Source organism: Vigna angularis, chromosome 1 (assembly GCF_016808095.1).
Source record: "Vigna angularis cultivar LongXiaoDou No.4 chromosome 1, ASM1680809v1, whole genome shotgun sequence".
NCBI lineage: Eukaryota > Viridiplantae > Streptophyta > Magnoliopsida > Fabales > Fabaceae > Vigna > Vigna angularis.
In genome coordinates, this window is record NC_068970.1 from 57,075,541 (window position 1) to 57,089,440 (window position 13,900).

At 32.3% G+C, this 13,900-nt stretch overlaps 2 protein-coding genes across 2 annotated transcripts; one reads left to right on the forward strand and one right to left on the reverse strand.

The window, feature by feature from the left end:
* Positions 1-6,017: 6,017 nt before the first annotated feature.
* LOC108321886 (CASP-like protein 1B1) lies at positions 6,018-7,077 on the reverse strand. Its single transcript, XM_017553782.2, has 3 exons — positions 6,808-7,077; positions 6,592-6,715; positions 6,018-6,429 (listed from the first exon to the last, which is right to left on the reverse strand). Exons 1-3 carry the CDS (start codon positions 7,044-7,046, stop codon positions 6,196-6,198), a joined length of 597 nt encoding a protein of 198 aa, XP_017409271.1. The 5' UTR covers positions 7,047-7,077; the 3' UTR covers positions 6,018-6,195.
* A 1,458-nt stretch (positions 7,078-8,535) lies between these two features.
* LOC108321895 (protein LSD1) lies at positions 8,536-13,457 on the forward strand. The gene is made up of 7 exons (XM_017553795.2): positions 8,536-8,879; positions 9,176-9,289; positions 9,526-9,636; positions 12,018-12,124; positions 12,746-12,826; positions 12,948-13,019; positions 13,119-13,457. The coding sequence occupies exons 2-7, from the start codon at positions 9,178-9,180 to the stop codon at positions 13,158-13,160; spliced, it is 525 nt and encodes a 174-aa protein (XP_017409284.1). The 5' UTR covers positions 8,536-8,879; positions 9,176-9,177; the 3' UTR covers positions 13,161-13,457.
* Positions 13,458-13,900: the final 443 nt, after the last annotated feature.

The following is a 13,900-nucleotide window of genomic DNA, read 5'->3' on the forward strand; positions in this document are numbered from 1 at the left end:
ATCAGTAGAAACCTTAGTTATAGAATTGGATAACAACCCTACATTTGTCATCAGCTTAATTCTGGACACATCCATGTGGTTAGTAATGGTTGGCTTATCACACACTGAATTACCTACTCTCAATGGCACTGCAACCGTGGTTGACTCCTCCATCAAAATCCTTATCTATGTAGTACGAAAAGTTACCCTCCCACCCTACTGATATCCCACATCCTGTCATTTTTGAACTAAATTATCATCGTCTTTTATGGGTAGATAGTTGCATAAAATATATATAAGCTCACAGTTGGTAAAATTAAAAACAAAATGACAATGTAAACTGAAAAGTAAAGCTATTTTGTAGAGAAGGTAGAGAGCATGAAGGAAACTGTTATAAAATTGTTTGAAACATTATTTTGAAACACATAAAATCCAACTGAGCTATCATCTCCTAGAGAAACAGGTTGAAGGTGTGACTTAAACCCTGCATGCTGGTAACCGCAACTCGTAATGTGACGAGTATGAACCGCAGCTGGAATTTCGCGGAGGCCTTAATCGCACTTCCAACGCCGGCGGAGAATTAAGCGCACTTCCAAGTGCTCCAGCTTCATCCCTTTAACAGATCCAACCATGCACAAACCCAGAAATACATCAACCACATGTATACATTAAGCCTTCTACCATACATCCAACTACATAATACATTTTCATACTTCAACCATCCATGATACAATCTATCTGAGGTTAACTGTGAGAGAGAACTGCGAACTGTGACGAGAGTGACGTTGAGAGTGTGAGAAGAGAGGAGGTAGGGGTGTAGGGTTTGTTTACGCAACTGAGAGATAAATGAAATGCGGCAAGAGATAGGGTTTCATTGTTGGGAATGGGTCAATTAAAAAGAAAGCAAACTTTAAATTGTCAAATATTCTTTCCATCAGGGGCACATGAAAAATTGAAAAAATTTGGAGGTGCAGGCTGAGATGGGTGAAGTGCAGGAAGAACCTCTCTCTTTTTAATGGATTCTTCTTTTTCACGTTCTTCTTCTTCAATGGATTTACTTTTTAATTTACATTATTTTTTTAGTCTTCTTGTCAGAACTGTTCGTAATTATTTATTATTTTCAAATCCAGTTTGAAGAATTGATAATTCGATTTAGAATAAATACAAGATTTTGAAATTCTTTTTTGATCTCTTAGATTTTGAAATTTGGTAAAGGATGCCTCTGAATTTCAAAATCTAATTCTTTTTTTTTTCTTATTTAGTGTTTTTTGTTTTATGAATTTATTATTGATTTCCATTTTAGTTATTATTATTGATATTGTATGCTCATGTCTTTATTATAGGTGGTTATAGTATTGGAATCTAAGGTAGAACATTATCTTTTAAATTTTATAAAATCATAACTAAATTAGAGCTTCATCTCATAATTTTTTTTAATTTTATCAATGACTTCACAATTCAACTCATGATTTCTCTTTCTTTTACCAATTTCATGTTCTTGCTAGTCACCTAAAAAACATCATCGCGCTGCTTACCTAAAACCATCGTTATATTGGCCATCAACATTAAGAAAAGCTAATGGTGCAGCTTCTTCAGTTTCACCATCATGACCTCATTTATGAAGAAATGTTAAAGAGTCTCCTTTTAGCTTCACCTTGTATAGAGACACCTTGTGTTTTTACCATATTGTAATAAATAAACAATAAAAACATAAGTAGAACACATCAAATTATTTATATATGGGTTTGCTAATTTATGTAATTTCTTAAAATGTACCAAATTTTAGTTAACAAAAAAATCTCTATTCATAAAAAAAAAGACATACTTTAAAGAGAAGGTATTTTAATAATTTTTATTTTTAATTTAAAATAAATAATAAAAATCATAAATTATTCAAATACCCTGAATCTTAAAATTTAGAATCCATAATATATGAGGATATTTTTGTCAACTAAAAGTTGGTACACCGATTACATAAGTTAGCAAATCCAATATATATATATATGTATATATATATATATAATAACAAAATCAGATTTTGAAATCTTGGAGACTTATAAACTAGATTTCGAAATCCAAGAGACTCCTTAATTGGATTTTAAAATCTGAAAGAATCATTAACCAAATTTCAAAATTCGATATATTCCTATATCGGTTTTCAAAATCTTATGTTTTCCTAAACATAATTTCAAAATTTGGTACTTTTTAGTTTTGAAATTATGTATTTACTCTCAAAATCTAGTGTTTACGGGTCTGACAAATTGGATTTTTACATATGGTACACTTCTAAACTGGATTTCGAAATCCAATAAAACTTTAAACCGGTTTTCAAAATTTGGTGTTTTTCAAAATTGAATTTCTAAATTGGGTGCTTTCTAAAAAAAATATAGTTTTGAAATTCAATCTTTACCCTTCAAATATAATGTTTTCTGGTAAGATCTCACCCACTAGAACTTTTTAAATTTGTTTCACCTATCAACCAAAATTAACCATCTAAACCCCTAGATTCAAATTCTTTGATCCCCAAATTATTTCTAAATCAATAAGCAATACAAAAGTAAATAAAAAAAAAATAAATAAAAACTTACTTTTAAGGGAGAAATGCAGGAAGGAAGGGTTGAGCTTCCGGGGTGCAGGAATTCGAAGAAAAAACTTGTGAGATAGGAAGAGATTATCAGGGTGAGTGTGTGACGTTAGGATAAATGTAAGAGCTGAAAGTTGCTCAAAGAATTAAGGGTTAAATATGTTTTCAGTCCCTAAACTGTCAAGCGATTTTGGGTTTCGTCCCTCTTCGAAAGATTTGTTCATTTTAGTCCTCTTAGTTTTGAAACTCTTATGTTTAGTCCTTAAAATTGAACGGTGAGCCAGGTGTGTGCCACATGTGGGGTTTCTCATCTCTTTCACACCCACAATTGTTCCCTCCCCTAAGTCTCCATTTTCATCCATTTGGGGTTTCTCATTGTGCAGGTTCAGATCATGCAAGAGGACAACCCCAATCTCACTGTCCCTCCGTTGCCTCCTCCGCCTCCCCACCACCAACGGCAGCCTAGGGTCCGAGGGTCTCCTCTGTTGCTTCAATTCTCTCTTTTAATCTGTTTCCAACCCTCTTTTCCCCAATTTCTCCAATTCAACCTAGGTTTTTTTTTCAACGAATTGATTCTCCCATGTATCCCCAATTCTGATCTTTCGTGAATTTTCCTACACCCTTGCCTGTATGATGGTTGCCACTATCTAGTTCATTTCTTTGTTTGTTGTCGTTTCGGTTTTACTAAAGAATTTCGGTCCAATTTTGTTTCTTTTTCTCTTTTTAACTTTAGTGAGGGGAAATTCCTTTTTGGTTTTAGTAGTATTTTCTGAACTATTCGATGTTTGACATTTAGTTTTATTCGTTGCGGGGAAATTTGGTGTTGTGATTTCGTGAAATTGGCAATGTATGTTAGGGAGTGTCAACCTTCTTTGAAATGGGATGGGATGGCTGCATTGATGTTAGTGGGTGCTTGCTTATTTTTATATTGAGCGTCATGCAGTAAGGAGTTTTCATAAGTAGTTTGTTTCAGCTTTCCTTTTGTCTTGCTCAATCTCGTGCTATAAATATATTTGGAGTTGTAAATGGATTCGTTATTAATTTGTTTATAGTATAATAATGTACGTTAGCATTGTTTGGATAAGCTTCTTCGTAAACACTTAAGGAGAAGAACATAAGGAAGTAAAATGAATTGGGTTTTTCTAAAACTAACCATCTTCAACCCTTGGACAAGTTTAATGAGAAACTTATATTGAAGTTTAGTGCTAAAGTTGATTTTAACTAATGACAGAAATTCAATTCATTTTATCTTATTTTCTTCTCTTAAAATGTTTGCAGAAAAGTTTATCTAAAAGTTTTCTAGCGGGTAATAATCAATATTTCTGTTCTGCATTAATAGGTTTCAGGCAGGAATTGGGAGACTCAGTTTGATCTTGCAGTGCAAAAGAAAGTATATCTTTTGACCTGCCTTCTAAGCTTTAGTGAGGTTGATAACTTAATGTTGAGTTCAAGAAATAATTTGAACAGTAGTAGCAACAACGGGATAACTTCTTCGGATATGCCACCTTTGCCACAGTGTTTGCCACTAGATTCAATTACCGAATGCAATAGAAAATATACTAGAGAGCTAAGAAGGGTTCTTGGTGTCTCTGTTGGAAACACGTCTAAAGAAAATATGCCTAACAAAGCGCGAGAAAACCGTGTTCCATAATTGTCTCGAAACCATTGACGAGACCCTCGGACCCTAGGCTGTTGTTGTTGGTGGGGAGGCGGCGTAGGGGCGATGATCAGGGTTGTCCCCTTGCATGATCTGAACCTACACCATGAGAAACCCCAAATGGATGAAAATGGAGACTTAGGGAAGGGAACAGTGGTGGGTGTGAAAGAGATGAGAAACCTCGAACGTGACACACACCTGGCTCATCGTTAGCCACCTCATACAAAAATTTAACGTCATTCAATTTTAAGGACTAAACATAAGAGTTTCAAAACTAAGAGGACTAAAATGAACAAACCTTTCGAAGAGGGATGAAACCCAAAATCGCTTGATAGTTTAGGGATTAAAAACATATTTAACCCAAAAATTAAAAAGAGGTGAGAATGAATATGTTTTTACCTAGTCAAAATAAAAAGAAGTCATTCACAACATCTAAAAAGATTTGGGAATGTGAAAAGAAAAATGTAGAATGGAGAATGAAGTCCCTTATTATTTAACCCGAATACTTAAACAATTTTTTATAAAGTGAGTATAATTTTAATACAATTTTTATATTGATAATTTATATTTAAAATTTTTAAATACTAATAACCTTTTTAAATCATATTTAATTTCTTGGTGTAACATTTTTGAGCTTTAAGTATATAATTTACTCTACCGATATAATGTCCTATAAATCAGTTATATAAAATTAGTATATTTTAATATTAAATTCTAATATCTCTTGTATGTAAAATAGAAATATTGTTTTAAATATTTTTTTGTTTGGAAAATTTGGGTTTTCTGGTCAACGATAGTTTATCTAAACAATTTTGCTACATTATACTCATCTTATTTACATTTAAGTACATACAAAAATATATTAATTTCTTTCATTTGTTTGATTATTTAGTAAAATAAAATAAAATAATTTATCTCTACCTAATTTCAATACATATCCCTAATATAATCAATTTTTTTTGTATATTTAAATAAAAATACTTTTGTATAGAAAATAATTTCTTATTTTAAACATTTATACTTATAAATGATATCATAATATCAATATTATATATATATATATATATATATATATATATATATATATATATAATACTTTTAGTGAAAACACTTTGCTGATTTTTTATTAGAAAATGATTTTAGTGTCTAAATTAGTATGGAAAATAAAAATGCATTATAAGTTTTTTAATTTATTTTTCAAGGATATGTTTATCTTGTTTGTTACCCTTTTATCCAAAAAATAATTAATTTACTAAATTATTTTTTATATAAAAATAAGGATTTTACAACCTGTTTTAATTTAATTTTTCAACAATGTTTAAATTTTGTAATTGTAAATTTTATAATTTATAGACATATTGCTTTCTCTTTCTTATTTATTATCTTCTAACTTAATTTTATCGAAACTTTTCTTTTTATTTGAGTAAAAACAGAACTTTTTGATTCACATTAATATCTATGTATAAATTGATCATAAGAGTTATCTTACAGGTAAATATAAGAGTGAACTTTTGACATAAAAACACATATTTAAAAGAAAATAGCCTTCAACATACAACTTTTTCATCTATGGTGTCAACGCTTTTCTAAAATAATTTATTAACTTTTGCATATAACTAACTTTTATTCTATTACATGACAAAAAATACTATTTCTAAAGTATATATACAAAAGAACATATTTATAAAAGAGTATTTTTTAAACATAAATTAGAATATATATGACATGCTGAATATACATATATATATATATATATATATATATGATTTGAAAAAATACATTAAAATAACGACTATATGAAAACTAAAAATTATAAACTTAAAACTCACCACACAATTTATATATCAGTATAACACTAGTCTTATACAAAACTTGGAAAATTTCACAGAAGTCCAAGATACATGGCAGAGATGAAACAGGTGAATAAAGAAAATAAAGCAGAATATAATAACACTATTATGAAGTGATACATTGATTAAGAGATGCTAATACGATTTAGCTTGAAGAGTTTGGTGATAGACATGACAGTAACAATTAGGAGGAGAATGATGCCAAGGAAGGAGGTAGCTAGGGCAACACTACTTCTGTTGCAGTATTCTTGGAATTTGTCACATATCTTCTCCCACTTTGCATGTGAATTCCCATTCCTTCCTATTTCTGCCATGAAAGTTGCTGCACCATCTCCACTTGCTGCCAGAGCCACTGCCATCTTCACCAAAAATATGTCACTGTGTTTAGTCATACAACTCTTGATATATAAAAAAATTCAGAATTTCATGTTGGCAATAGATTCTAGTTAGATTCTTCATTCAAGTGAAAAAAATATGCAGACAAATTTGAAGGTGTCTGATTAAAATTTAAATATATATACCACGTCTAAAATTGCTGTTAGTCCAAGACGAAGTCCTTTGTAATCATATTGTGGTCCTAATATATCCACTGCTATCACCACCAAATTATAGAGACTGACGATTCCATTCACTATCACGAAGAATCTGCAGCACAATAAGGAAGACATAGTACCTGTGTCAAGAAAATTATAAACGGATAGAGGAAAATTGAAACGATGATTTGTAGAACTAATTACACGAATGCTGGAGTGTGGAGAAACTTAGCAGTGAGAGTGATTGTTAGTGGGTTTGTGCCAATGGTGGCCACTACCAAGCTTTTGGTTTGTTTGTTGAGTGCCATAATGAATGTAGCAGATGCTGTGGCAAAGAATGAGAGAGCCCTAAGGGACAAATTGATCCATTCCTTCTTCTGTTGTTTGGTATCAGACGCAGTGTTGAAACTGATGTCTAGTTTTTCTGCATTTTCTGAGGCCATTCTGCAAGTTTTTGGCTGTTATTGGAGTGAGAAAAATGATTTCAGATGATGCAAAATGGTGTGAGAGATGAGTTATTATAGTTAGGAAGAAAGCAAAATTGATGAACTATAAGATTGTTAAGTCTAAGAAGTTAAATGTGGATTCTATGTGTGAATTCTTAAGGTTGTCGAACCAACTAAATTTAGTTGTTGTTAATTGGTGTGAAGTCTTTGGTTGGCAAGGTGGACTTGATTAATGCTTGTTTGAGTCATTTAAAAGGGCGCTTCTTTCTGCACCCCACCGTTTCAATTTGCACCTTGTAAATTTTAAAATTCCAAATTTATTCTTGTTTAGGATTTTTAGCTTTATTACTGAATTATCTTATTATATTATGACCTCTTTACATTATTTTTCTTAGAATTGTCAAAAGGATTATCTGATCCGGCCAATTATCACGTAGATTAAATGGATTGACTTCCTCAATCATTTCTTTTTTTTCAATTTTAAATAAAGTTTAATCTAAATATAATGAAATATAATTTAAAATAATATTAAATTTTAAATACAATCTAAAAATCACAAAAAATACAGTATAATCCAAAATCTTAGAGAAATTAAAAAACATGTAAAACTTTTATTTTTTTTAATAATTATCGTAGATTCAATTCGGTTAAGTTGAATTTTTAATGAGTCTGATTTTTTTTTAATTCATACTATTTTTTTTTTTAGCTCAGGCAGGCTCAAATATATGATAGATTGTATTGACTCATGACTTTTTAGCCAATTTTGACAATGCTAACTCATTTAATTTAACAATGAGTAAAAGAGGGACGCGGAGTGAGTGTTATTATAATCACAACAACTCTAAGCTATTTGCTTGGTTTGCATTAAAGGTATCTTCCAGCAGTGGAAGACTAAGAAATCATTTAATTAAGTTTCACTTCTCTTTAAGAAGTTTAATTATTACCAAATAATTAAAAAATAAACATATTTCGGTAAGAGATATTTAAAATATGTGTTTCCGACCAATCAGTCTCTATCGTCTTGAGTATTGGTAGCTTATTTTAGTGGAATGTTTTCTTCTTATATAAAAACTAAAATAAATAAATATAAATATTAACTAGGATTGTGAATTGCGATAAGGTTAAAAATAGGTGACTTTGAATTGCTATCAAGAGAAAAATTGCGTACGCGTTAAGAACAAGAGTAATATATTTCTGTATCTCTCTCACACACATTTGTTGATAAAGACATATAAATAAAATATATTTACATGGATTTTATAATATATACTTTGCATAATTTTGTAAGCATTTGTCGTGGAAAAAAAATAATAGCACCTTATAAGGTAGGTTAATTTTCATTAATGGAATGAAAAATAAGAGGTTATCGACTAAATGAATTTATTTTATTATATAGAAATAAGAATAATAATGAATTTAAGCGTTTTTTTATCATTAATTAATAAAATAAATAAAGGTGGGAATGTTATATACATTTGTGATGATTTAGAAAAAGGGAGACTAATAGTCGCTGAAGAAATTTCCGAAAGTGTGTTGTGTGGGGTGAGAAGACGATGAGGAAATATTGGTAGCAGAAATTGAAGAGAGAGAGAGAGGGTTGGATTGATTTTCTTCTTCCTTTTCTCCAAAGAGAATCTAATCTCAATCCTCAACCTCCTTATTGCGCCCATATCTTCAGATTTCTTCATTCCTATTTCAATCTTTTCTCTTCCCGTTCACATCCTCGTTTTCTCCGAAACATAAAAAAATAAAAAATAATCTTGGTTTTGTTTTCTTGTTATTTGACTTGGTTGTCTGAATCGGTTGTCGCAGCAGGGTCGGGAGATACAGGTATTGCCAGATCCTTTGTTATTCCTATGACTTTTTTTTGGGGGGTGTTTTTTTTTTGGATATTGGGACCGGGGCATAATTTGTTTTCTAATTTTTGGTGTTTAATGTATTCAAAGTGTGAAAATCTTGATTCCTGGTGTTGAATCTTTTGATTTGGATCAGCCATTCGGGGTCTGGTTTCCTGTTTTACTTGCAAAACAAATCAGTGGGGATTTTGGTTGAATTGTCTGTGACTCGTAGGGGTTGCATGGTTTCAATTTTGTTGATTTTACTGATGATGGTCTTTAACTTTGCAGCTATGCAGAGCCAACTTGTGTGCAATGGTTGTAGGAGCCTTCTGCTTTACCCGAGAGGGGCAACCAATGTTTGTTGTGCATTGTGCAACACGATTACCTCTGTTCCTCCACCTGGTAAGCTCATTGATGTTTCTGTTACTGGAATTTTAAGATAGGAGAACTTACGAGTTATATTTCGTTGTGTTTCTGGCCTTTATTATCTATTGGTATGAGCTAATTATTCAATTTGGAACAAATGAGGGAGATTAGGCTAAAACAAACCATATTACCTACTGGATTTAGTACCTGCATGTAATCAGATTCCATTCACGCTTATTCTGCGTATCTTTACCATAATAATGCTCTTGCAGGGATGGAAATGTCTCAACTTTACTGTGGAGGCTGTAGGACGTTGTTAATGTATACTCGTGGAGCTACAAGTGTGAGATGTTCCTGCTGTCATACTGTAAACCTTGTTCCAGGTACTGCTTTTAATATTTTTCCAGACATTTGATTGAGGGTTGGTGGTTTACTATTTATTTTGGTGGATTGCAAATTGCTTGTTAATATGAATATTCTATTTTATAATTGCGGTGATAATTTGTTGGATTACTTGGTGGTTGAATATGGCTAGTCATGAATGTTGTTACCAAATTCTGGTGAAGGGGTCAGCGAGGGGTACATTAAGGTGACCCTTTGTTTATTTCCTGTATATTCTGTGTGTATATTTTATCTTTATGTTGATTAAAGGCAGTGAATGGGGACTTAATGAAACGTTTCACTGTTGGACTTGAGGGCAAGGAGGTTTTCCAACTTGATTATTTGAAAGAAGATTTCTCTTTTTGAGGGAGATCATGTGACCTCAATTCAGTCCTCCTCATCTAGTATTGCTATTACCTACCTCTCTTTGTTCTAAATTCGTTTGGGATGGAATATGAGATTGAAAAAACTATGTGAGATTCCTTTCACACGACACAGGGTTGCAGGCTGTAATAGGTCGTCTGGTTACTTGAGTTTGTTGTAATGCTAACAGAGGACAAGGGCTTAGTATTGGTGGTTCTTGGGGAAAAATGGTTATGGTGATTTCCCTTGGAACTTATCTATCTATGGTACTGGAAGATTTGTAGCAGCCACTTCATTCACAGAAATAGCTGCCGTTGGCTGGGGTTTGGCCAAAGGTTATGGTAGTTTCCCTTGGAACTCATTTGTGCGTGTTCAAGTATTATTCTTTCACCAAAGGCATGTTGATGATTTGGGCAAAAGGAAGTTAAAGTTCAGCGCATAATTTTTTCACATACTCTCAAATATTAAAATGACAACTTCTTTACTCTGTTTTGACATTTGTTTTCACCCAAACTAAAACCTAATTTTGCCTTTCACAATTTCTTTAGTACTTCATTTAACTATTTTGGTTCCTTCAAAATATGTAGCCAAGATCCACCATTGGTTTTACTTGAGTTTATGTTATTTCATCTATTCTGAATTCCTATGTATTTGTCCTGTTATTTACTGCTTGTTTTTGGGGTTTATATTTGTCATTTTCCACTTGTTTCTGTGACTTCTTTTGATTAAATTTTATCATATAATAGTTGTTATCGCCATTTTAATGTTATTGGGCCTTGTCTCATTTTACACGTACACGTGTGTGTATATATACATATATTCTTGAATATAGTTTTAGATGATAGTAGGATCTAACATCTCATGGTACTTGTCCTGCCTTATACAACGTAGGATCTATGGTATTGTCAACCTTGATTGTTTCTAGAAGCTTTTGACTCTCACCGTGCTTCTTGGTATAACTTTAGTGTTTAGGGTTTGAACTTGAAGTATCAATTCCTCAGCCTTTTTTGCAAGGCTAAAATGAAGCTGAACAAACAGATTTGGTGTAAACAAAACCCAATATATCTAAGGCATTGTGATTAAGACCTTGAACTCATTGGGTTTATTGACTCAAATGAGGTTTAGTTTTGCTAAAATGCTTTCCAAAAAAGGTGACAATCAGGCTCCTAAGCTGATGAATGGATGTTGGACAATGGATAGCATGGGGGAGGAGCACAAATGAAATAAAAATGGATAACAGGATGGGAATAGTGCATGGATTTGAAGCCTGAAACAACTTTTTTGCGAATGTTGAACATTTTCTTTTACTGAACTCATTTTCCAACATATCATATAGAAAATAGATTTCCGTGTCAGAATCTCATCCACCCCCCCCCCCCCCCCCCCCCCCCCCCCCCCCCTTCACCAAAACAAGAAGCAGCTGCCACATTCATCAATTCTTCCTTCATGATCAATCAATGAATATGTTGACTCTTTACATTTACCCTCGCCCCCTTTCTATTGCTTACGCTCTGTAGAAGAACAATCTTAATCACAATGATCTAAAACCTGACTGTATAAATAAATGACAAGCATATGTATTTATAGCCAGCTATTTGTTAATCCAGCATTGAGTTTTGTTTCTTTGCTTAAAAAATATATACTTTCATAATAATTTTCTCATCCTATTTTAAATTCCAATATTAATAATTCTGAACTGCACGTTAGTTACTTTCCTTTAGTTCAAGTTTAGTGTCATTTTCATTCTGTCCATTTTCTTTGCAACTGTTTGTATTGATGAGTGCAATTCATTTTACTACACTTTTCCAGCTACCACAAGGACCTCATATTCATAAGATGTTATTTGTCATGCTACAAGATGATGGATGCCTATGCTATGCTGCTTTATCTGTTTATGTTTTCTTATTCTAATGCCAGTCCAATGATAAATTCCTTGTTATATTTTAATAACGTATGCTTCTTGTTCAATTAGTTGTTTACTGACTATCCGTTGATGGGATTTGTATCTGGCATTATAAAGCAACTAATCAGGTAGCTCATGTCCATTGTGGGAACTGCCGGACAGCCCTCATGTATCCTTACGGAGCTCCCTCAGTCAAATGTGCTATTTGCCACTATGTTACTAATGTAAGTTTCTATTGATAGAATTATGTTAATCTGAGCATCAACTTTTTAGTATAAAATTTGTTATGGGGCATTGTATATTGCTTGTAGACATTTGTTAGGACTTAAACACAAGAGTAGAGCCTTACCCAAAAGACTAGTCCATTAGGTGGGAGGGAGAATCTCAAGGCTCAAGTACCACATCAAGTAGCTCATCTTACTTGATGTGGTGGTACTCCTAACAATATTCATGTATGACCTATGTTTTCTAACAGGAAAGGCTTAATATTTAGATCATTTGAAGATATTTAGCTATTCTTTTATTTCGTACTGTTACCATCCGTGTCCAGTAGCTATTCTTTTATTTTCTTCATTGATTGGGATCCAGCCTAAAAGATGGGAGGCCATTGGATGTTAAAACCTCACTTATGCGTCCTACCTCTACGCTAACTTTCTGGAATTTCAATCAATGTTTGATGCTTATGTAAAGGGTTGATATACTGAATATATAATGATGAGATTGTCATTCTCCTTCATACTTCTCAACTTTTGTTTCATGTGAATATGATATATATTTGTTTAGCTTTTTGTAGGTATTTTTTATACTGTTTCATCACTTTTGCTCCTCTTTACTGTCTTTTGTAGACGAACAATGGACGGCTTCCAATCCCTGTCCATAGACCCAATGGGACAGCCAATACTGGAACATTACCTTCTACTTCAGCAGTACGCTATTATTCTTATATATATATATATATGTGTGTGTGTGTGTGTGTGTGTGTGAGATTATGTTTTTTATTTTTTGTGATTATTTGTTCTGATTATGCCATTAATTGTCAACATGCAGTCAATGCCTCAATCTCAAAGTCAAACAGTAGTAGTAGAAAATCCAATGTCTGTGGATTCGAGTGGGAAATTGGTAAAATTATTATTGCTTTTAATTTTGAATCTGGATATATGATTCCACCTGTGATTTTTAGAATATCGAGTTTTGCCTAAAAGAAGTGGCGTGTCACAGGTGAGCAATGTTGTGGTCGGCGTCACAACAGATAAGAAATAGCACCATCACACATACAAGGTACAGTACATGTCACGAGGCATCACCACAGCTACTGTCACATGAAGATATTGTTTGTGTATATGAATATATATATATATATGATATTGCAGCCTGCAGTGGTTTAATTGAAATGAATATTTTTCCATTCCAAGAGTGGGATGGATATGTATGTATGAATGTATATGAGGCGGACAGGTTGTGAAAAGGGCATAAAAACCTATTTTGTGTGATTGCCAGAGCCTGCTTTTGTTGTTTCCTTGGTACTCAATATCCAAATCAATTGGTTCATTCAGATTATGCTGACCTTCAAATCCTAGACTAGTAAATGCTACATTTTCTTTTATGGCTTGTGAAACACTTGTTCTTTTCTTGGTTATGTGTTGAAATATTTGTTGATGCTTTGCAAGCATTGCTTGACAAAATTATTGATATGATTGATTTTTACTGGTCATTTTTAGAAAAAGAAATTGGATTGTACCCTGCGGATTTGGAAACTGAGATATACAAATTATCTTAATTTGACTTTTAGGTAAACAGAAAAAATTTGTTGAAAAACATTTTCAGGAAAATGATTAACACTTTTGTCATTACTTGAGCTCAAATTCTACCTGTTGGCTGGCATTTCTTTTTGAAAATAATTTTTAATTATATGAAAATAATCAAAATCAAGTTAAAGTGAAAGTTGTTTGATTGAATTACGTAAATGATATTTCATATATAATGATTTTTCTTTGAAATTG